We start from the raw sequence: 24,373 nt of genomic DNA, 5'->3' as shown, positions 1-24,373 counted from the left end.
TATTCACACTGCAATCATGGAGTGTGACTGTCCGAGCTAGCTTCATGGAATCATAGAATATCAGGGTTGGAAGGGACCTCAGGAGGTCATCTAGTCCAACCCCCTGCTCAAAGCAGGACCAATCCCCAATTTTTTTTGCCCCAGATCCCTAAATGGCCCCCTCAAGGATTGAACTCACAACCCTGGGTTTAGTAGGCTCAAACCACTGAGCTATCCCTCCCCCACCTTAAATCTAGCTAGCTCGGGTCTTGGAGCAGTGATGCCACAGTAGCATGCGTTTCAGCATGGGCTCTACAAGCCCGCCCGGAACCTGGGTAATTACCAGGGTGACTAGACCGCGCTGAAGTCAACACTGCCCCAGAGCTCGACTGCTCCAGCACCCTAACTAGCAAGATTAAAGCAAGCTCGGGTATGTCTCCATCAGCTGCAATCACACGCTGGGACTGCAGTGTCGACATCCCCTTAGCGTGAACCAGATCTGTACCAAACAGTGTTAATTTGCAGCAACAAACAGGAATTGATGGCATGTTTCTATGAGGCAATCTAATACATTCTGTTCTGACTTGCCTGATGCAATTGTAATGCGGTGCTGGGGTACCAGCGCAACATATTATATGCAAGGGCCTGGATGCCGAAAGGTTGAGACAGGAATCCAGGGTTAAGCCCCTAAATAAAAGTGGTCTGATTCAAAGTTCAAAGGTGCTGAGCACATACAACAGAGAAGATGGCACCACAGACCTCATGCTGGCTGTCAGCCAGGCCACTCAGATGGTGATTCAAAGAGAACCTTTTACAACTCCAAAGGGTCAAGGGCCTGATTTGGAAATCCCTACTCCAGCAAAACTGGTACTGAAGTTGCTGGAAGCTTTGCCTGAGTAAGGTCTTTTGTGCGGCAGGATCAGGCCCCTCATTTTCAACAGAAGTTGTAACAGATGTAAGGGCAAAAACCTACTTTTGCATGTGCAATGAAGCATTTGCAAAGAGGTATTTGTACACGCAAGGAGGGTATATGCACATCCACACATGTGCTTCTTTGCATATGTAAACCACACTGCAACTCCACATTGTGTATAAGCAAATTTAGTTATGCTTGTTTACAAGAGCAAATGCAGGTGCAATGGGAGAGTGTGAATTTGTGTAGGCCGCTGCCCACTCCCTTGAAAACTTGGGCTAAAATTTCTCAGTTGTTAAGTGTCAAACGAATAGCAGGTCGTGTGTGGAGGAATACAGTTCATATGGAAACAGTTTTCCCCTTCACGTTCCCAAGGGATTGTTAATAAGCTGCTGTAAAATTGTAATTTAATATTTTTAATTTAACTCTATTATTTGATTGCACATCAAGTCAACACCCCATAGTCCCTCATGCCCCCAAATAAAGAAGCAGGTAACAGAACTGGAGAGAGCTCACCTATACTGCTCTTTGGCCTGCATAACAACAAAATCCCATTTGTAGTTTATTTTTTTATTTAACAAATTGTAATGTTCCTGAAATTAAAAAAAACAAACCTGTTAGTACAAAATTATGAACAATTGTGACAGACCTGGCAATTTCCTGCAATATGATTGGAAGACTAAGTTTATGTATTATTGCAGGCCAGGATTGTATGTAACCTCTCTAGAGGACAGATGTGACAGATGTGAGACCTGGGAGTTCAAAAGACTATACAGAAAATGTAGCAGACAAGTATGGGCTTCTGGGACAATTAGAGTGAAGTGTATTTCCTGGGGAATCCCAAGGGAGAAGTTAATGTGAATTCCCCAGCTCTGGTTATGCAAAAACCAGCCTTCTGAAGCTGTGCCCTGAAGAGAAGGCCATTGTCTGCTGATTACCTGTTACAGAAGGCCAAGATCAAAGGTCCAAGTTGAATAAAAAAAATGGCTGTTCTGTGCAGACTTGGGGTCTCATTTTGGGTCAAAGATGGATGAATTTGTAACCACAGGGAAAACAGCTGTATGTTTGGAAGGACTAAAACCTACCAGAGCCAAAGACTTGAATCAGGGGGTGATCTCTGGTAAGCCTTCTAGCATGCCTATAGGGTTTTTAAAAATTATTTTAGTATGTTTTCTCTGTAATGCTTAAATGTGCTTGCTCAGAAGGAGCTGGGTGGTGACTTATAGCTGCAGGCAATACACGGGTCATAGGGTCATACCCCTCGGACAGGAAGCAAAACGCAGGCACAGGCCTTTTAGACAGTCTGGCTTGCTGGGGATATCACAGTGTAGGCAGGGACCTATGCAGCCTTAAAATCCCCAGTCAGGAGGGAGGGAGATGTGGGTCTCTGCCCAAGAGAGGAGACAGCTGGGAGCCAGAAGTCTAAAGTGGTGAACCAAAGAGGGTGAATACAGGTGCAATTGCTCTGAAACTGTGACAACAATATCATTCAGTTCAGAGCTTTTGGTTCTCAACATGCAGAACATGATAAAAAACATGCCCTCCTCTCTGAACTAAACAAGGGATAGGCTCGCAATTTGAGCTAGAAAAAATGGGTGGTTCTGAAATGAATTACTATGAACTCCGTTCACTCTGAATACTTCATTCCAGGATTCTGGAGAGGGTAACGGCCCTACTAATATGATCATTTAGTTTAAACACTTTTGTACATCAGCAGCTATTTCACAAGACAAAGGTGCCCCTGGGGCTTGGTGCAAACAAAGTGGGGAGTGCCTTGAAGGCTTTTTGTCACTTTCCACCCTCCAATCTCAAGAGCAGCTGGCTCAAGCTAAAGCAGCCTCGGAGCTGGCAAAGGCACAAACAACAGAACGTCTTCCTACCTTTTCATACTCTTCCAGAATCCCTTTCCTCTTAATATTTTTCTTGGCTAGGTAGATTGCTGGGAGAAAAGCAAAAAGGTTCAGTCACTGGGCAGATCAATAAAGCTAGTCCCAATAATTGGCACACTGACCCCATGACAAAGGAGTGGACCACTGTCCATTGTGACATCTTTCCCAGACACAAGCTCCAATCTCACAGAAGCCCACTCAAGGAAGACGTCCTTAGTGGCTGCATTCTGTCAAGGATCCTCCATGCGTCGATACAGAAGTGCAAGAATGGCTATCCTCCCTCACTCTCGAGCTTGATGTGGTTGATTATGCAGTTATAGGCCAACAAATTGTGCCTTCCTGAAGGTCTGGGCCAAAGTACATTGGAGTCAATGGAAGGGTTTCAATTTGTCTTCAATGGGCACTGGATCAAACTCTTAAAAGGTTAGGAAGGTTTTTTTTCCCAATTTGGGGGCAATTTTTTTTTGTTTTTGTTCTAAAGCTTTTAAAAATATATTCTTTTAATGTTTAAAACCAAACTGGGTTATTTTCAGAAGGCGAGGCCTTCGGATTTCAGGACAAATATATAGGATAGCTCAGTGGTTTGAGCACTGGCCTGCTAAACCCAGGGTTGTGAGTTCAATCCTTGAGGGGGCCATTTAGGGATTTGGGGCAAAAATTGAGGATTGGTCCTGCTTTGAGCAGGGGGTTGGACTAGATGACCTCCTGAGGTCCCTTCCAATCCTGATATTCTATGAAGGTACAAAAGTATCAGGTAAATAAAAGCTGATGACCCAGACGTCAGGAGCAACCCTGCAATGAACAAAGCAGTGTGTACTCTAAAGCCCATGAGCAGCCCTATAATAATAAACCAAGATGATCAGCCCAGTCTTCGTAAGTAGCCCTACATAGCCAGAACAGCAGCACCTGGAGAAAGCACTCAAGAGTATCATCAGCATCCACCTGATTATATGGGAGTGTGCTGTACATCCTCACGCTCCATTCAGCTTTCACAGAAAAGCTATAATGTTAACACTTACCATAGTCGGTATCATCTGCTGCCCACTGCTGGGTGGGCCAGAAATAGGGTGTCTGCAGAAAGAAGCCAAAAACAAGACCTCAGTTTTCATGTAGCCACCATCAGCTGCATCTGGCTCTTTACAATCATTACATTTGTTGGTATCATATTGTACTGTTGGTATCATATTGTACTGTTGTATTTTTGGGTAAACAGAAGGAGGAGGGAGTCACCTGCTTTGCAAATATGCTACAAAAAGAAGCTTATCATTTTCCATAGTTCTACCATTTAAAGGGCTGAATCAACACACCCACAAAATATCCATCTTCTTAGCTCAGCATAAGCAGTTAGGAGGATAAGATAAGGTTATTTTTGTTGTTGTTATTAAATCAGGTTTAATGGAGTCAATTACATAACCACTTCCTCTGCTTTGACAATCAGTTATTGTTAACAAGGTGAGACTTTCAAAACCATGCAAGCTTTCAGAACAGCAAAGTACATGCTTATCATTGCAATGTTCTCCTTGATATTGTAAAGATGTTGGAGCATGGATTGGGGAACATGAAGGGAACCAGACGACTGGTATTAATAACCTCATTTGAAAACTATATGATAGTGCCCTATTCCAGGGGTGGGCAAACTTTTTGGCCTGAGGGCCACATCGGGGTTCCAAAACTGTATGGAAGGCCAGGTAGGGAAGGTTGTGCTTCCTCAAACAGCCTGGCCCCCACCCCCTATCTGCCCCCTCTCACTTCCTGCCCCGACTGCCCCCCTCAAAACCCTCCACCCATCCAACCCCCCCCCCCCCGCTCCCTGTCCCCTGACTGTCCCGAGCCCTATCCACACCCCCACCCCCTGACAAGCCCCCCAGAACTCCCACACCTATCCAACCCCCCCTGTTCCCCATCCCCTGACCGCCTCCCCCCAGAACCTCCGCCCCATCCAACCGCCCCCTGCTCCCTGTCCCCTGACTGCCCCCCGGGATCTTCTGCCCCTTATCCAACCCCTCCGCTCCCCGCCCCCTTACCATGCCGCTCAGAGCAGCAGGAATGGCAGCCCCGCCGCCCGGCCGGAGCCAACCATGCCGCTGCGCTGCCCGGCAGGAGCTCGCAGCCCCGCCGCCCAGAGCGGGGGTGGCACGGCAAGCTGAGGCTGCGGGGGAGGTGGAGCAGCAAGGGAGGGGCCGGGGGCTAGTCTCCCCGGCCGAGCGCTCAAGGGCCAGGCAGGACAGTCCTGCGGGCCAGACATGGCCCACGGGCTGTAGTTTGCCCACCTCTGCCCTAATCTTTCATTGCATGTGGAGGCAATTCCAGCCATGAACCATGATCCCAATTGCTTATCACATCCTGTTACTACAGTGTATTCTATTTGCTCATTATACTGTCTCCTGAAATTGTTCCACTGATTTTATTTGCTAGTGTACAAGCTGCAAGGGAAAATACATTCAGAAGGAACCACTGGCATTTCGAAGCTACAAGGAAAAGTAATTTAATTAAACAGAAGCACAGAAGCCTCCGATTCTAAGCCAAGATGTAGGGTACATTATGTCCAGCCTGTGTTCTGTGTCTAAGATATAACTTGCCTGAAATCTGTAGAGGCTGCTATCTGTTTTGAGGGTGAGGTTTTTCGGCTCCTGCAGAGGGTAGATGTATCCATACTTGACAATTAGATTCCCCAAGTTGAGTGCCTCTAAAAAAAGAGAAGTCAGATATATTGATGATACAAAGAGACTGCAGCAGAATTCAGAAGCAACCCACTACCCAAGAGAAAAGAATTTAGGTTGCATCTAACAATTAATTATAGTCTCACGATTCAAAGCTATAAAAGCATTAGATGGTTACACTCCTACCTTCCTCAGTGATTTTCAGATGCTGGATAATCCACTGCAGTATATCACTACCTACAAGGCAAAGAAAATACCAGACACTATAAATCGGAAGTGGTGTACAGCCCACAGAGTCCTGCAATGGGGACCACTACACTCATTATGTCCAGTATGGAGATGGAGCCTGTGAGGACTATAGGTCCCAGCATGCCAAGCCCTATTTTAAGCCAGGCAACCCGCACATATTAAAAATTAAGGCAACTACACTGCACTCCCATTTATTCAAAGCAGGTGTGACCCACAGGCTTCTGGCTAATTGCCAGTCCAGCTCTTGGTCGGGCAGTAAACGTATAGTCAAACCCATGCAGTAAAAAGGGATCCTCCAGACTACAGCAGGCCCTTCTCAGTTATCACACTGTCCCTGGATGATGGTACTTGATCTGATGTTTCCCCCTTGTCAGACAGGTCTCACCCATTGGCTTCTCAGCATTTCCTGTGTCACGCAACTAACTCGGAAGGACCTCACAGCTAACTGGAAAGCACAGCACACTCTGAAATGATGTGAGCACAGCGCCACTGGAAAGTAAATTTGCCATGCTTGGGGCAGCGGAAGAGACTAGTGCAGAGGAGCCCAGTGACTGTATCTCCTCTGCTCTACGCTCCTACAGCCCCCGCAGAGATGGAAACTCATGAAGCCACCAAAGAGGGGCTGTTGCAAGTCAGGGGCACCAGAACAGGGGGGGCCAGAGGGCCATGGCCCCCCACTTTTAATCGTCCCAAAGGACAAGTGATGGGGGGAAGGGAGTGGGGTCTTAGGGAGAAGAGGCTGTGTGGGTACAGGGTCTCGGGGGAAAGGAAGGGGCAGAGGTTCAGGGGGAAGGGGCAGAACAAGGGCTGGGACCACAGTTCAGGCACCGGTGGCCCCCCCACTGTTAGGAACCTTCTGCCACCCCTGCTGCAAGTGGGGTAAGAGCCACCCCTCTGAAAAGGGATGACGCCAGGGCTATGCACTATTTAAGCCCTCAAAATAAAGATTTAGTGGGACTTCAGCGATCCATAGGCCTCTTGCGCTGGGCCTCTGAATAGGAATGAATTTCACCCAAGGGAGAGCATGCCACAGAGGCAAAATACCCACAGCCTTCTGTAGGTCTAGCCTTTTCTGCTCATGTATGCAGAGAGGAACATGAGGCCCCTAATCTCCCTGTGGCATAGTTGCTCCATGTGTACATGACCAATACGCACCAGTTTCCTTCATTCACGGAGCGGTGAAATTCACCCCAGTGCAGAAGGCCAACAAAAGGCAAGCACAGTAAAGTCCCACTTAAACCCTAAATGGTGCATTATGACAGAGCGTACCAGGCCTCCTCTACCCCGATGAAGGCATCGCCACTGTGACGCACCCGCCCAATGGAAGAACGTCACTTGGGAAAGAGGGGCAGTGAGTTTAGTCCTCCAAGCACTGCCTAGAGATGCCACTCAGGCTCTAGTACCAGCACAACCAACAAGACGTGATCCCCTCCCCAGCGGCTAGACGGGAGAGACAGAGGCAGCAGCCAATCCGGACCCATCACGCGAGATAAGAAGGCTTGCCTGCTTCTTCACCGGGTGGGTGTTGGTTGAATTCGGGGCAGAAGAGGAGCTCCCTGGTTCTAACCCAAAGCTCCCAGGCCTGAGTCAGGGCCTAGCAATCTGACTGCACCTTCAGCTGAAGCGGGCAATGAACTGTTTATTTTCTGTCGTGGAGTTGACTTGCCCGGGTGGTCATTTTCAGCTGAATTTCAATTCACTGCTAGACTAGCAAGGGGCTTGCTGTTTGGGAGGCCTTGCTCCTAGACTGCTTTGACATGCACAGGCCATGTCTGGGCTCAAGTGGGACTTGACGCATAGTCCTTTCCTTAGAGGGAGGATGAAGTTCAGCCTAATGTCTGCAAAGTGCTTTGAGATCCTGAGATAGAAGCACAATGGAAGGGCAAAGTATTATCACTACTTAGATTGCAAGCTCTCTGGGGCAGGGGCTGTCTCTTTTGTTCTGTGTTTGTACAGCACCTAACACAATGGGGGTCCTGTCCATGACTAGAGCTCCTAGGCGCTATGGCAATACAAACAACAAATAATAGTAATTGCCCATTATGTGAGACACCCAGCCAGTCCCTGCACAGGGTATTTTTAAACATCTTTTAGCTGCTGCTATTGTGCCTTTAGATATCTACAAATGCCTTCATTTTAAAATTCATATTTCTGCTAGTTTTTAATTCATATCTTTCTGCAATAACCAAACAAAATCTTTTATAAAGACGAACAATTTTCAGTGTTGCTAGTGAGACTCCACATCAAAACTCAGCGTAATTGGAAATGTGAAGTGGATGTGTTCTTTGTAAAGGTGAACTCATAGGGAACTTTTTATTGCCAGCATGAAAAGGAAGGGAATGCTCATCAGGAATCACACAACTCAATTAGAATCCTTACTCGCAAATTAAATTGAAGCATAAAGAAACAATTCAGGTTTCAAAGGCTGAAAATGTATAACTCAGTGATATAAAAAGTGTTCATGAATCCAGCTTGAAAAGGGATTTATTGTTTGAATAGAAATACATTCAGTAGGCAGAGGAGGTAGAAGTCTTGGGGAATTGGTAATGGGAAACAGAATAGAGCTGGTTAAAAAATGTCTTTCTACAGGAAGTTTTAGGAAACAAAAATCTGTTTTGCAAAATTTTCCATGAGAATTTTTGATTTTCAGAAACAGAATATTTTCACTGAAAATGTTTTTTAAAAACTAAAAATGTTTTCAGTTTCTTTAAACCATTTTTTTTAATTTAAATGTTTGGGTTTTAAAAACCAAAAGCCAGAAGTTTTTCCTGAAAACTGAACCAAAAAAGGAAAATGTTAAAAACTGTAATATTTTGGTTATCAAAATATTTTCAGTTTCCATTTTTTTTAGACAAAATTTTAAAAAATTGAAAAATTTCAGCCAAAATTAAATTTTAAAACTTTCACTTTGGTCAAAAAGCTATTTTTGTCAACAATATATTTTGATTAAAAACCATCAACCAGGACTAATACAGAGCCCCTCATTTTTAGGTCATTGTAGGTTCAAATCTAAGACTTGTTACCATCTGCTGGCTATGTGACATGAGTTTTGTGGGCCTCTGTCCAGACACCTCCATCACAAAAAATGCCATCTGGACTGACACGAAGTAGCCAATCCTATGCAAAGCCAAATATGGAATGGGTCATGGAAACGGAACTACCCTCTAACAGCATTGGATGACAACATGAGCACCGCTGCTCTCTTATCATGATGGTCAGGGAGTGGTAGTGATGGACCTTGAAGAGGACCCAGTTCAGTCATCCTGGGCCAGGAGGCTGGTGGCTGTAACAGGGACCTCAGAGGTGTGGGGTATTAAGGAAAGAAATGGGGGAGAGGGATCTTCAGGGCTCCAATATTTACAAGAAGAATCCCTCCTCCCTAGAAGAAAATGTGCCCAAAAGGAAGTTGGTGAGGAGGTGGTTATAGGGGCATGTGATGGGTCAGGGTGGCTGTGTTAGGTATTTCGGTTTTAAAACCTCACAGGGGGGTGAAATCACCTCTGCACAGAGGGGCCACATGCGGTCTGGGAATCATTTAAACCCCAGTGACCTGGCTTACACAACGTCAGCCATCAGCCTCCACTAGAGCCTTTTCATTATCTTCTGAGGAGCAAACAAAACTGTGAAGCTCTCGCCATTTAAACAAGGCCAGGCTAAATTGCATTCAGTCCCTGATCAATTACTAACCTTTCCCTTCAAATGTCACCTACAGTTGCAGATTGAAGTGTTGACCTTTCCTGACATTATACTGATTACTTAGCCTTGCACTAGGAGCCTGGAGCTTTTATCCCACTGACTGCTTCCTTAAATAGATCAAATTAAAAGATTATTCTGTCACTCATACCTAGAGAGCTCTGACTGTAAGTGCTCTCCCTAAAAGAAGCAAATTAAACATGGGGACTATCTGCCCCCTGCAAAGAAATTTTTTAGGGATTTAGGGATTTTTAGGGATTTGGCTTGCACCTACGTAGTTTCCTGAACACAAAGAGCCAAGTTCTCTGCATTGCCTTCAGTGGAGTTGTGCCCATTTATACCACACACTCTAGGCCCCCGCACTATCTATACGTTGATCTGTTTGGAAACACTCAGTATTCAGTCAATGGATATGCAATCCAGGCAGCACTACAAATATCACAGCCCAGGAAACAACAGTGATTAGAGTGCAGGAGACCAGAAGTCAGATTTCCTCAGCTGGCAGGATTTATGACCTTATGGAAGAGGGCACTTAGTGCAGGAATTACAGAACCGGAGTAAAAGCAGACAGCAACCACCAGGCTATGGCCACCCAGAGGTGTTTTCCCTTCCCATCATTTAACCATGGATTATTTTTTAATCACGGTTGTACTTTATAATGCATCATCATCGCAATTCGTATTTGCTTTCATCATATTTTCACAAATGTAATGGGGCCGCTTGGTTATCTCCAGTATGACAAGAACTTCCCAGCTCCACAGTGCTGTCTTAAAACATCGTAATAGCGCTATTGGAAGATGTAGGGCCGGAGCCTCTGCTGCTATATATCACTTCACTGACTTTGTGCTACACCTATTTAAGCAAACAAAGGGTCTGCCCCATAGTGTGTAGAAGGATAGAAGGCATGGTCTGAGAATAAGATTGATGGTCACAACTTCCCAAGTTCTGCCAGCTACTCCCTGCCCTGACACCAATTCCCATCGTGCCCTCTAGCAAGTTACTTAACATATCTACCTAGAGTGAGGAGGGATTTGACAGCAGCCTTCAACTACCTGAAGGGGGGTTCCAAAGAGGATGGAGCTCAGCTCTTCTCAGTGGTGGCAGATGACAGAATAAGAAGCAATGGTCTCCAGTTGCAGTGGGGGAGGTCTAGGTTGGATATTAGGAAACACTATTTCACTACGAGGGTGGTAAAACACTGGAATGGCTTACCTAGGGAGGTGGTGGAATCTCCATCCTTAGAGATTTTTAAAGCCCAGCTTGACAAAGCCCTGGCTGGGATTATTTAGTTGGTGTTGGTCCTGCTTTGAGCAGGGGGTTGGACTAGATGACCTCTTAATATTCTTTGATTCTATTATTCTACCTCAGTTTCCCCATCCAGAAAATGGAGAAAGCAATATTCCTCTACAGTTCTTCAGGACCAAATCCTCCTCTCAGTGACCCCAGTGCAGCCCCAGGACATCACTGGAGAGGACGATTTGGCCGAGAGGAACAGCAGGATCTTCTGCACTCCTGGGTTCCCCAGGGCTGCAGAAGGGGCAAAACGAGAGCAGAATTTGGTACAAGGTGTGCAAAACAGCATGTATTTATAGTGTAATATTCTTTTGATGTTTTCTAGGAGAGGGAAGTAAAGGTGTTGATAGTGTATTTCCAGCGCCATGTGAAAGGAGCTGGCACACACAAAAGGAGAGTGTGTTAGCAGCTGATGGCAATGACAAACTTGGCACATCAAAACACAGCTACCTGTCTGTTTCTTCTTCAACCTATTCAAATGAGGAAAAGCTGTAATTTAGAGGCATAGAAGTGGGTTGAATATTTTGCTTCTCTCCAGTGAATTCAAGAAAAATGATTATTACCAGAAAATGCTCAAAGGGGAGATTAATTGATTGCTATTCATTTCTAAAGCTCCATATTACAGTCTGGTATCGCTCTGCCCATTTAATTCTTTCTGGAAATGTATATCCAGATGTGATGGGGCACACTCTCATCACCTGCTAGATGTGGAGTTAAGAGCCAGTGAGTGCACCTATGGCTGATTCATTGCCTCTTGCCCAGTGGGGGTGGAAGTAGGTAAGGATCATTAGGTACCTGGCCCTCACAAGGAACTGGAGAGAACTTGGCAGAGGGAGACTGCAGAGGGGACATGATTCTCCTGCAGAGAGCAGGTCAGGCTCCTGTCAGAGGGGAGCCCTGAGTTAGGGTCAGTAAAAGCACTTCAGTGGAAGCTGAGAGGGGTGGAAGGATGGTTCTTCCAGCAGAGAAAGGAGGAGCTAGGAGGACCTGGGGAGAATCCAGAGGCCTGGGAACCAAAGGAAGGCTGCGTTACGCACAAGCTGCAGGAAAGCAACACGCGGGGGGTCAGAGGAAGGAAGCGGCCCAGGAAAACAGCAGCAAGTCTGAAGAAGTTGACCTGCCTGCCCAATACAGGGTTCCTGGGCCAGAACCTGGAGTCGGGGGTGGGCCTGGGTTCCCCCACCAGTCCCTCAGGAAGGATCATGCAAGCCCACTGGAAGCAATAGTGAGCTCAAGGTGAGGCTGATGACTGACCCCAAAGGATGGGACGGAGGCTCTTTTGTATTTGGATTTCTTGTGAACTTTCAGCTGGACCTTCTTGTTACCCTGGAAGGGGACTGAACTTAGTGACTTGACCGGAGAGCTGAGCCACAGAAGACCCAGCAAGAGACAGACGGCCTGCAGGAGATGCCAGGGACCAGGACCCCTTGCAGCATTATACCCTGACACAAGGGAATGCTACAGGAGGAGAGTACACTACCTTACGCCATAGCTATTGAAGATCTCTCCGAAGTAGGTACGTCATAGGGGTGGAGAGGGGAACAGCTCTTCAGTTCAGACACAGTATGACTTGTTAAGGCCATATGGGCAATCATTTGTTTTTAACTAGTAATGACCTTCCTATCTTCTTCTTTAAGAGCTGGAGCGAAATCCTGTGCCCATTTAAGTCAACAGGAATTTTGCCATTGACACAGTGAGCCAGGATTTCAGCCCAGATTTCCAAAGATGCATGCATGAAACAACAGGCCTATATTTGCAGACCCTTCTCATAAGTGAGCAAAATGTCTGATGTGCATGCAGAAATCAGGTATTTGCACAGGCACATGGCCCATTTTAGGCTCCTAACTGGCACACACTGCCTTGTCTATCCTAGAGGGTTAGAACATTAGTTAGAAAGTATTAGTAATACACTTTTAAGCCAGCATGGCTATGGAGTTTTTGCCCAGCCTACCCAGAGTTAATCCCCCCACTCAGGGGGGTTAATTGTATATTAAATGCTCATTTGCGCTGTACTTGTTTGATAGAATTCTCAGCACTCTTTACACCTACAGATCCAGCCTTTAACCAAGGAACAATATTCCTCCCCAGTGATGGTAAATGGAGAAAGGGTCTTGATTTTTATCCCTAACAAACAGTGGCCTCATGCCGGATGATAAATAGTTGTGTATCACAGAGTCATAAAATAAGGAGGATGGGGGAAGGGCACAAGCTCACCTTTTTTTCTTTTTTGCCTGAAACTACAGCATACATGGCAGGGGCGTAGCCACGGGTGGGCCTTGGCCCACCCACTTCCATCCAGGCCCACCCAAATTGTGCCCGGACCGTGCTCCCCGGCGGGAGTGCCAGGCTGGCAGGCGGACTGGGGCAAGCCCCAGTGCCCGGACCCCGCTCCCTGGCGGGAGCGCCCAGTGGGCAGGCAGAGCAAGGCAAGCCCCCACGCCCTGACCCCATTTCCATGGCAGGGGCACACAGGGACTGCAGTCAGAAGGGGTGGGAGGGACCCCCAGTTGTCCTGGCCCAGGCCCCACAAAACCATAATCCCCGTAGGTGGAGGTGGCCCCCCGTCATTGCCAGTCCACCCAAAAGCAGGGCTCACGCACTCTTCCTAGCCTAGCTACGCCACTGATACACGGTGATGGGAGCCATATACAAGCTTGTAAATAGAATAATAGTAAGAGAAGCCAGTTTGGGGTTTATTAGCATTTGTACAAAGAAACAGGCTCTTCTCCAGAGGCTCAGAAAAATAGCAGGGTAGTGCCATTGGCATCTTACCTGTCATAGCATGTGGGATATTTGTGATCATCACCCTCTGAGTGTGCATTTTGATGCCAGTGTCTGGATTCTGCATCTCCATGAGGAGGGCTTCAATCTGCAAAGCATGATGGGTACAAGCAGTTTTGTGAGAACAAACAGGAGGGCAAAACAAGAGCACAGCCTGACCTGGTCCATTTTGTAAAGGCAACTAATCCAGACTAGCACAAGGGGAGAGAATTAAGGGGCTGGGCTCACCCCCCTTCCCCTCCCTCTTTCACAGAAGCTGCTTATGTGAACATGCTACTTGTACAGGCATGCTAACCCCAATGGGCAATCCCTTCTCCGAGTGCCATCTTGCAATCACTCCCTGCTAGGCTACCCCATAGGAGAGGCACGCCCCTGTGATTAGTTTACCGGGCCACTGGATGTAGCTGTTGCACACAAATTCGGCTGAGAGAGAATTCAGCTTGGCTTTTTCAGGAGAGACAGTGGCCAACTGACAAACTACAAACATGGGTTCCTTTTTGTTCTGCTAGCAATTTGCTGGGGCATCAAGAGAACTGTTGCAATACCAGTGGGGTTGAATAATACCCAGGCAGCTAGCTCCATTGCATACCTATCCTCTTTTGCTTAAAGACTAACTTGAGAGTGCATCACTCCCGGGTTGAATTAGCAAAGGGGTCCACACAGGTGTTGCATCCGATGAAGTTAGCTGCAGCTCACGAAAGCTTATGCTCAAATAAACTTGTTAGTCTCTAAGGTGCCACAAGTCCTCCTTTTCTTCACACAGACTGGGTGAAAGCCAAACCCAAGACAGTCTGTTTCAGGGCCTGCAGAGAATAGCTGGGGTGGATTTTTAAAACACAACAGCAGTAAAAGTACGTTCCACCGCTAACGGGCTGTGCAAAAAGTGCAAGACAGTTGGAGCCTAACGGCAAAGAGAGCTCAGGGCAGCCAGCACCGCTCAGGCAGCACTCAGCATCCAGCCGGTTAGGAAAATGGCTAAGGCACCGTCCTTTTCTTAACTACTTTAGGGATCATCCATGACAACAGAAATAGAAATAAAACACAGCTCTTAGCAAAGAGGCAGCTTTGGGGTTCTTCATCCCTTCTTGTGGACCACGGAACACCACTGGGCCTGACTCTCCTCTCACAATGGTGAGATCACCAACAACCCCACTGAAGCAAGTGGGGTAACAACAGTGCAAAGTGCCTATAAGTGAGGGGAGAAACAATCGTGCTGCTATTCTTGAGCTCTTGCTCACTCCTGCCCTAACACTTAGGCCCAGATCCTCAAGAATATTTAAGCACCTACCTCCCACTGATTTCAATGGGAGCTGAAAACAATGGGAGTTATGTGACTAAACACCTTTGAGGTTCTGGGCCCTCGGGCATGATTTTTAAAGGTAAGTGAGGCACCTAAAGATACAGATAAGCTCCCAGGTGCCTATCTGCATTTTCAGCCATCTAAATACCTTTGAAATTGTCCTCTCAGCCCTTTTTAAAAGAATACAAAATAACTTTTTTCTCTTTCAAGATTTTATTTCCTGTTAGCTACCAGACTTTGCTCTGAAGATGGAGGAAGACAGAACAGTTGCTCTGAGGAGAGTAAAGATGGTCCCGTGCTTAGGGCATTAGCCTGTGACTTGGGAGACCTGGATTCAATTCCTTGTTCTGTCACAGACTTCCCGTGTGACGTTGGGTGAGTCATTTAGCCCCTCTGTGCTTCTGTTTCCCACCTGTAAATGGGGATAACAGCATCGCCCTACCTTCCAGAGGTGTTGTGAAGAAAAATACACTGAAGATGGTGAAGTCCTCTGATAATGTAGCAATGGGGTTGTATAAGTACTGAAGAGAGCAGGTGTGCAGAAATCTAAAGGTGCAATGCACAGAAAACAAGACCATGGCAGATAAGTTACAGAGCTATACACACCACAGTTCTGACCCCTGCGAGTCCCAGAAGCTTCAGTGGGAGCCGTGCCTTTCAAGACCTGGTCTTTTGAGCCAGCTTGTTATCTAGCCCATGTTCCATTTTGACCCCTCGTGTCTGGAGTGGTTGTACAGGGCTCTCAGCATCTCCCTGCTGGGCCTTTACTAGTCAAAAGCCAATAGTTAGTTCACAAAACCCACTCAGTCTTCTGGTGCAGGATGTTCTCTTTTCCTAATGAGCAAATAACTCCGGAGACTTGTAGCTTTCCTACCCCTGCTGCGCACCCTCTGGTCATTTAAGAAATAACATATATCAAAGAAAACAAGCGAGACAAGCTAGGGAGCTGCCATCGGGTGGTGCCTGCTGATTCGGCTGCAAACTGCGCACTTTGCTGATCAAAACTCAGCAGGTCTTTTCCTCTTCTCCTAAGGGAACCGGCTGCTTATTAGGGATTCCTAGAGATTAGAAGTTGCCATCAGCACCAGCTTGTCAGCAGGAGCCAAGAAGGGCTGTTTAAAATACAATGAGGACATCTGCTTTCCTTTCTGCAGCTTTGTCACATTTTGTAACATGATTTTGCCCAGGAGAGCTCTCTAGCTGGTTTTCATTTTGTACATATTGAAGCCACGTCTTGGCCTTGGTCCACGGGGGGAGGCTGCAACAGAGATCAATTCACACCAGGTGAAATTTACCACAGCGCAAAGAGCCAGCACAAAGCATAAGCACCACTGAAGACCCACATCAGTCCTATTTTGAGCAGATCAGTGGTTTTTAAGACCTCTGCATAGGGGGTGAATTTCATCTCTGGCAAAGTCTCCCTGGTCTGTACTTGGGAGGCCATGAACTGTGGAGAGGAAAAGCAGAATCCTGAACTCAGTACTCGCAGAAGAAGTTTATTGTTTGTTTTATGGTAACACCTAGGAATCCCAGTCCAGGGTCAGGATCCCATGATCCTAGGCACTCTACAGACAAAGAACAAAGCAAACAGTCCCTGCCCAGAGACCGTACAGTCTAAATGCAGGAGGCAGCAGGTGGGAGGAGGAGGTAGCACAGTGAACAGAATTTTGAATGTCAGCTATTTAATCCTCCAATTCGTTACCTGCTTTGCTTTTTCCCCTTGCTTGGAAATCCCCATAAGGAGAGGCTTCTGCAATCCAAAGCAGCCTCCAAGTGCTAAACAAGCAAGTGTCTCTGGAGCTATCTCCTTCATTGCTGCATATCATGAGTCACCAGCCCAGCCCCATTGACATCTGGCTGCAGCACTCAGGTTTGGTCCTTGGGGGCATCCCCCAATACAAATGATTAAACTCAGAATTTCTGCACTCCACATTCAGTACAGTCACTATGTAAAACCCTCTGGCTCAGTGAGGTTTTATAGCTCATTGTTGTGGCTAAGCGGTTGAGGCAGTAGCTTATCCAAATGCTTTAGGGCACAACTGCCTTTGTAGGCAGGTTAGTTCTTGTTTCATGACATAGGCCACAGCTTTCATTATGGGGTTGAGGTTTGGGGCTGTTTTGTTTTTACTCCTCAGTGGGTTCCAACTATTCTGGGAAATCAAAAAGGGACACAGAAAACAAATGCGTTTGAAGGAGTCTCCCAAGTTATCTGGACCAGGAAACCTCCAAGATAGCTCTGGTGGGCGTGAGAAGTCTTCTCCAACATGATGTCCTCTGAATGCTCCTTTTCTTCCATCTGGCATTTGTGTTTCCTTGAGAGTGGCGTGTTTCTACAATAATATAGCATAAGAACCCCCTGCAGAGAGCCAAAGGAAATAGAGAAGCATGTTCCCTTTATGGAGGCGGAGGTGTTAATGCTGCTTCAAAATGTGGGTTTGTTTCCTTGCAGAAAAATAGCCTTATTGGAAGGCAATGTATGGAAATGGGTTTATTTCCCCTGTAGGATTGTCAGTTGTATTTCAAATACTCACCTCCTGCTTCAACTCTTGTATTGTTTATATTACAATAGCACCTCTAGGACTCCACCAAGATCAGGGCTGCTTTGTAGTAGTCACTGAACAAACACATAATAAGAGACAGCTCCTGCCCTAAAGATCTTACAGTCTAAATAGGCAAGACAGGCTTTAAGGGTGGGAGGAGACACAGGGCACAGAGAGGCCAAGGTCACACAGCAGGTCAGTGGCTGACTGGGAGTGGAACCTAAGTCTACACACTCCCTGCCCAGTACCCTAGCCACTACACCACACTGCCGGTCCTACCATGGTCATTATAAAACTATAATCTCGTCCCTTAACAGTTTTCCCTCCCCACACCCATTCCCTTTCAATTCTTCAGAAGGGTTTACAGTAGAACCTCAGAGTTACAAACACCAGTTACAAATTGATTAGTCAACCACACACCTCATTGAAACCAGAAGTACACAATCAGGCAACAGCAGAGACCAAAAAAAAAGAGGCAAATACAGTACAGTACTGTGTTAAATGTAAACTACTAAAAAGAATAAAGGGAAAGTTTAAAAAAAAAGATTTGACAGCTAAGGTAAGGAAACTGTTCCAGTGCTTTTTTCATTTAAACTAAGAAAATATAAAAGCAGCATTTTTCTTCTGCGTAGCAAAGTTTCAAAGCTGTATTAAGTCAATGATCAATTGTAAACTTTTGAAAAAACAACCATCACGTTTTGCTCAAAGTTACGTGCATTTCAGAGTTACAAACAACCTCCAATCCCTAGGTGTTTGTAACTTGGAGGTTCTACTGTAGTTTAATAAATAAAACGTAGTAGACAGGTGTCATACAGAGGGTGCTGGGAGAAAAGGGCAATGGAAACTGGATTAAGCTAATGCAGAATAAGGACCTCTTATTCCAGAATAAGTGTGTCCACACACATGGAGTTAATTAGGAAGAGTTAATCAGGAATAGCTATTTCTGAATAACTTCCTGTATAGATGAGCACTTAATGTCAGAGGCTGCTAATGCCTCATGGAGATGTTTAGCTCAGGGCCTGTGTATCTGGAGCAGAAGGATCTGAGTTCCACCATCCCTGCTGTCCCCAGGATATTTCAAGTGGCTGCACTGCAGTGACAGGCCAGAAGTTCCAGGTGGCCAAGGATTTTGCCCCTGGTTCATTACACAGATGAGTTGAGAAAATAGTTCCCTGCTCCTCTCAGATACACTTCAATACACTATGAAACTCTGAGTTATGCCCATGCAGCAGCCTGAAAGAACAGACCATGATCAATTATACATTTCTGATGCTGGAAAATGAACTCTCGGGATATATCCACTATACTGATCCCTTCCTCTTTAAAGGCATAAAGTGGATGGATTACTGCCACTGGATTACTGTGCTGTTTGCCATGTGTGTACTCCCTGCTCTGTGCCTAATTGACCTTTGCTTATGCAAACAGGATTGACTTTAAAGCCATGTGGAGATAGGTTTAGGGATTACACAGCAATTCCCCTCAGAGCAGACATTTCCAAATTCCAACACCTTAACCCAGGAGTCAAATGGTGTTTGTGGAGGTTTTGCCTGTGATGGCAACGCATTCAGAGTTGAAGGGGTTTAACCACATTCTAACACAAAGCCACTCGACACATTCTCCCAGTAGACTCTCTAGGATGCCAGCACCAACTCGCAGTGCTCTAATTAAACATCTGCCATCTACTCCATCATAAATGCTTGCCCGGTTCTGCTCCCTCACCCAGCCTTCCCTGCTCCTATTTGTAGAGAACACACTCCCAGCTCCAATTTTCGAGGCGGTAAAGCACCCTTTCATCTTAATCCCAGCATCATCCTGCTCATTTTATTCTTTTCTAGGCCTGCAATTAATAGTCATGTATCGAGACAGGGTCACAAAGTGCTTTTACAAACATTAAAGAGCTTGTTAACCAACTGAAACTTTATTTAAAAAAAAAAAAAGTGCAGATGGAAAGTGTGTTTCCCTGAAGTCCACTCACACCTGTCCACTGCACACTATCGCTCTTTTGCTACAAAAATCCTACCCCCAAATGCTAACCAGCCTGGAAATTAACAGTTAAGGGCGATTCCCCTCTGCCACAGAACCCTTCTTTGCTCAGTGTTACCCCCACACCACTGTAACAGTGCCTCCTCATGAAATTTACAAGGATATATGCAAAAGTCAAAATAACATTAATGCCTAGCCCTGTTCATCAGCAGAACTCAAAGCACTTTATTAAGGAGGTCAGTAATATTATCCTGTCTTCTGAGGCAGAGCGCAAGGAAGTGACTTGCTCAAAGTCACCCAGCAGGCCAGTAAAATAGCTGGGAATAGAACCAAGGTGTTCCAAGTTCCAGTCCTTTATGCTATCTTCTTAGGGTTACCATATTTGAACATTCAAAAAAGGGGACACTCCACGGGGTAGGGGGTATTTGCTCGCAGCCCCACCCCGGCCCCTGGCCCCACCCCAACTTCACCCCTTCCCTGCCCCCATTCCAACCCCTTCCCCAAAGTCCCCACCCCAACTCTGACCCCTCCCTGCCCCATTGGACCCCTTCCCCAAATCCCCGTCCCCGCCTTCTCCCCTGAGCGTGCCATATTCCCCCTCCTCCCCGCTCCCTCCCAGACACTCGAAACAGCTGTTTCACGACACAAGCGCTGGGAGCTAGGGGGAAAAAGCAGGCACCCTGCTCCAAAAGGACGATTTGAGGGCAAAAGGCTGAGGAGAGAGTTTGAGCTAAAGGAATTAATACCAAAGATGGAGCTGGATTGAAACTTCCAGTTCTGAGCTCAGGATCCGGGAGTCAGGCCTGTTTCTAACTAAACCATACTTCCAGAAGACGCTAGAAGGGGCTTGAGAGACCAGCTTGAAAGAGAAGCAGAGGGAACAGGCAGGCCCCATCCTTCAGCCCTACCTACATGATATGAGTCATGATGCAGCTAGCACAGAACCGAAGGGAAAGGTACATATCCCACCACCAGCCCTGAGGCGAGCCACTGCACAATGGTGGGCCAGGTCCTCAGCGGGTGTAAATCACTGACCTGTGCCAATTTACACCCACTGAGGGTATGACCCAAAGCATGTGTAACTTGGAGGGTTTATTTCTTAAGCTCGCTTCACTGCTTAACGGGCTTTCCTGCCACAGCGCTTCTCAGATGGTTTGAGAGAAAAACACATAAATAAAAGAACCCAAGCAGCTGTTGCAGGTGCTTCCCATCGCCAGACCATGCTTTAAAACAGGCCGCAGGTGCCAAACTGACTGCCTTGCCTTCTCCAAGAGCAACGCTTGCCATATTCCATCCGCACACGTGTGTCTTGCTGAAGGCTGGGCTGAGTTGGTGTTAGAAACACCTGTTACCAGGTGCTGGCTTACGGGCAGAGGGGCCTACAGAATCCTTCCCAAGGATCATCGCCGAGGTCTTTGTTGTCCTTCGGAATCCCCCATGCGCCTTTCGCATTAAGCTTCTTATATACCAACTTTTGTCACCACCTGCCTTTGGGCCTGACTCTGATCCCACTGACACTGGGGTAAAGCAGGAGTAACGCCAAGAGACAGACACGAGAGTAAGAGGATACAGATCAGGCCCCTTTTGTTCTCTTCTTCCCCTTCTTAGACCCTTATTATCTTCCCTACCACTTCACTTCCAGCTCTTTTGGGATTTTGGTTCTCAGCACAAACCATCTACTGCAGTTCCTCACTACAGACGACCCACTGCTCTCACACCCACATCCCTCCACTGGCTTTTGTAGCCTCCTATTTCTTCTCTTTTCCTCTCTTCTTTAACTTACCCTCCATTTTTCTCACTTTTATTGTTCACGGATGGTAACCTCTCGGCTAGCTCTATACCAGTAATGTGATGAACTAGCACTGCTCTCTGCTGGATGGAATCAGAACTGCTCGACTGTGTGTCATAGACCCGATAGTGCCATCAGCGAATAGAGATTCACCTTAACCTCAACTAGGAGAGGCCTGTGCTTTTTGGAGCAGGAAGGACTGAGTTCTATCCCCACTGTCACCCTGAATTTCTGAATGACCACAGCATGTAAGGAGGCACAAAACAGAAAAGGCTAGGAGGACACCACACAGAATGGAGAGCATCAGAATGTAAATACCTAGGGAAGGGATTTAACAGCGTCTTTTTAACCCACCACTTAAAACCCGATTGTAAACGCCACAGCAGGTGCTTGGCACAGCCAGCCCCCTTTAATATGGCAAAGGAAGCTCTCAAAGCTTGATTGTTTCATGCTTTACACTTCCAGGCACCTTTTGCCTGAGGCGCTCCAAGCACTTTACAAGGTGGGTAAATATTATGCCCACTTCACAGAGTGGGGAACTGAGGCACAGAGAGATTCTGGCTCACAGTTTCCAGACTAGACTCTATAATTTTTTGGCAGGTCTGATTCTGGGTGCCCAAGTTTAGACACCACCCAAAACCCGAGGCTCCCATAATTAGAAGATGCTTTAGAGATTGTGGGGCATAGTGACTTCCCCTCCCCACACCACATGGGGGGAGGGGAAATGGGGTACTGCTCTCTCGACTTCCCTCATCCTCTTCTAACCAGGCAACATCAGCAGCCAAACCATTTGGTAGCAATCCCTGAGGTCAGGTTACTGTGCTGGCTGTTGGGAATCTGGGATGGCTTATAAATTAGATCAGAAATGAAAGTGAGTTTGTTGCTGAAAGCCAATTGCCCAGTGAACATTTGTTCATGTTCCAGGCCCAGAACTAGACCCACAGGACATTTCTATCCTAAAACACCAAGCAGGAGGATAAAAGCAACTAAACCCAAAAATCATTCAGTCCAATAAAGGGCACAAACCCTTTTATTGGCTGCTTTAATTGGTGCTGCTGGAGATTCCTTTAGAAAGCTGTTTGCCCTCAGCTTTAGCCGAGCTGTTGTGGTTACTCACAGCACAAGCAGCAGCTGCTACCCGCATTTGCTTTCTGGATACATTGCTACAGCATGTTGCTATACACCCCTAAGCCTGGAGCATGACAGCCCAGCTCCCTTGCACACGGTTAGCTCAGTGGTGCCATTTAATTCACAACCAACCGTGTACAGCGTGAAGCCATTTCAGATGAGCATCAGTTGCATGGAGAAGCTACAAAGCTCATGCGTGGGGGAAGAGAATCCGTTGTCACATGCACCCCACGTTGTGTATGTCAGTATCAAGCTGACAGGCAGCCCACACGGGCACCGTCAAAGGCACTAGGATTGCAACTCCCACACTGCTACCAGGACCAACAGCATTGTGACATCAGCAGAGAAGCCCATACGCCCAGCTGGCACAAATACACACTTGGAGAATATGTGATTGTTGTGGGTGCCAACTGATGGCAAGGCATTTGCACAGACTTGAGCAATTAATGAAGACTTTATGCGGTATCTCAGCTTCCTATGGGCTTGATCCTGCAAGGTGTTGAGCAGACACTTACCAAGTATCCTCAAGTCCCGCTGTCCGTGAGGTTAAAGGTGCTGAGCACATGGGCAGAGACTGGGGGGGCATGGGAGGGGGCATTGCCCCCCCCACTCTGTATACCAGTACCAGTGCAGGAAGCAGAGGCTCATGCTGACTGCAGAGCGCCCTTTCTGCACCAGGGCTGCAGTGAGTGTCAGAGCCCTGGTCAACTGACTTGGGCTCACAATACAGGGCTAAAAATAGCAGTGTAGATGTTCTTGCTTGGGCTGGAGCCTGGGCTCTGGGACCCTCTGTCCCCCGCAAGGTTTCAGAGACTGGATTCCAGCCCGAGTGGGAATGTCTCCACCGCTGTTTTTAACCCCGGAGAGCGAGCCCAAGTCAGTTGACCCTCACTGCCGCAGGGATTTTCTTGCAGCACCCTGACGTACCCCGAGAGTCTTTCCATTGATTTCAAAAGGTTTTGGATCAGCCCCATGTAAGCTGAATGGGAGCGTCCTCCAGCGGAACTGCCAGAAGCTGGGCTCAATATGTCTCAGATATGTATCACTGTGTTTTAAAAGAGCTAGCAGCATTTGCCAGGATAGCTGTAGATGAGTGTGTACTTGTAAAGCTAGGCATATAAGCCTCTGTACGAAGCCTCCAGGAAACTTCACTGTCAACTCTATATTGGTACAATAGTGGTCTGATTCAGACTGGTGCTGAGCAACCTCACCTCCCAGTGAAGCCAATGACACTACTCTGTACGTGCAGGATGGAACCACTGATAGTTGTTTCAGTGTTTGGAAAGCTTGCTAACACGAAAGGTCCATCTTACTTCATTTAAAAATGTGTACTCCGTATTCGGACCCCACGTGATAATAAAGGGCCAGATTCTGCCGCTGTTGCACACGTTGCATAGCACTATACGTCATGACTAGCCTCATGGATAGTGATGTACAGCTGTACATAGCCAAATATAATAATACAGTATACTCCTATTCATCCAAAACCCTGTTATGCAAACCTCTGCAGTATCCAGATCCCTTCTTTCTCCCCCGTGCAGCTTATGCTGGGGGACAAGGAAGTGATTTGGATAATGCAGTACCTTGGATATAGAGCGGAGACCCCCAGCCAGGAGTGCGAGGAGGAGGAATAGGAGCCCCTGGCCAGAGAGGAGGCCACCCTGCTGCTGAATGGTTCCTGCAGCACAGTGAGCCGCCTGCAGCCCCGCTGTCACAGGAGTGAGTGAGCAGGGCAGAGCAAAGACCCCTGGCCAGGACTACCAGGAGGAGGAGGAGGAGGACCACGCTGCAGGGGAAGTCACCCCGCTGCTGAATGGCTCCTGCCCTCTTGATTATCCAAACTTCCAATTATCTGAACAAAATCCATATCCCCACTGCTAACCAGATAATCCAGAGTGTACTGGCATTCACTGCACCTACACAGACTCTTCCATTTTAGAATCTCAATGCACTTTGCAAAGGTTGATAAGCAGCACCACTCCCATTTTACAGCTAGGTAACTGAATGCTGTGCATTTGGTTTTGTTTTCATATAGAGGCCAATGCTCTGGACCTTCCCATCACTGTCAGTAGAATTTCACAGAGTACAAACCAACCCCAAATTTGGCCCACTATTTTTTCTTCTTGACAGGACAGAGCTTCTCTGCCAAAGCCACGAGAAACAAACAGCCCCACAG

General features: G+C 47.0%; 1 protein-coding gene across 4 annotated transcripts in view; it reads right to left on the bottom strand.

Annotated features, from left to right (window-relative positions):
* RGS9 (regulator of G protein signaling 9) overlaps positions 1–24,373 on the bottom strand; it is a 75,423-nt gene that overhangs the window by 40,132 nt on the left and 10,918 nt on the right. For all 4 annotated transcript variants that reach the window (XR_012641831.1, XM_074971150.1, XM_074971151.1 and 1 more), the window contains exons 5-10: positions 13,449–13,545; positions 5,628–5,678; positions 5,361–5,467; positions 3,801–3,852; positions 2,773–2,831; positions 1,409–1,485 (exon numbers count right to left, since the gene is read on the bottom strand). Coding sequence is in view for 3 of the 4 variants with exons in the window: in XM_074971150.1 (XP_074827251.1) it covers positions 1,409–1,485; positions 2,773–2,831; positions 3,801–3,852; positions 5,361–5,467; positions 5,628–5,678; positions 13,449–13,545 (443 nt within the window). In the remaining variant the exon portion in view is untranslated. The remainder of the gene's footprint in view (positions 1–1,408; positions 1,486–2,772; positions 2,832–3,800; positions 3,853–5,360; positions 5,468–5,627; positions 5,679–13,448; positions 13,546–24,373) is intronic.

Source organism: Natator depressus, chromosome 14 (genome assembly GCF_965152275.1).
Source record: "Natator depressus isolate rNatDep1 chromosome 14, rNatDep2.hap1, whole genome shotgun sequence".
Lineage (NCBI taxonomy): Eukaryota > Metazoa > Chordata > Testudines > Cheloniidae > Natator > Natator depressus.
Note: the sequence above shows the minus strand (reverse complement) of the source record. Positions and strands in the feature narration are given on the sequence as shown.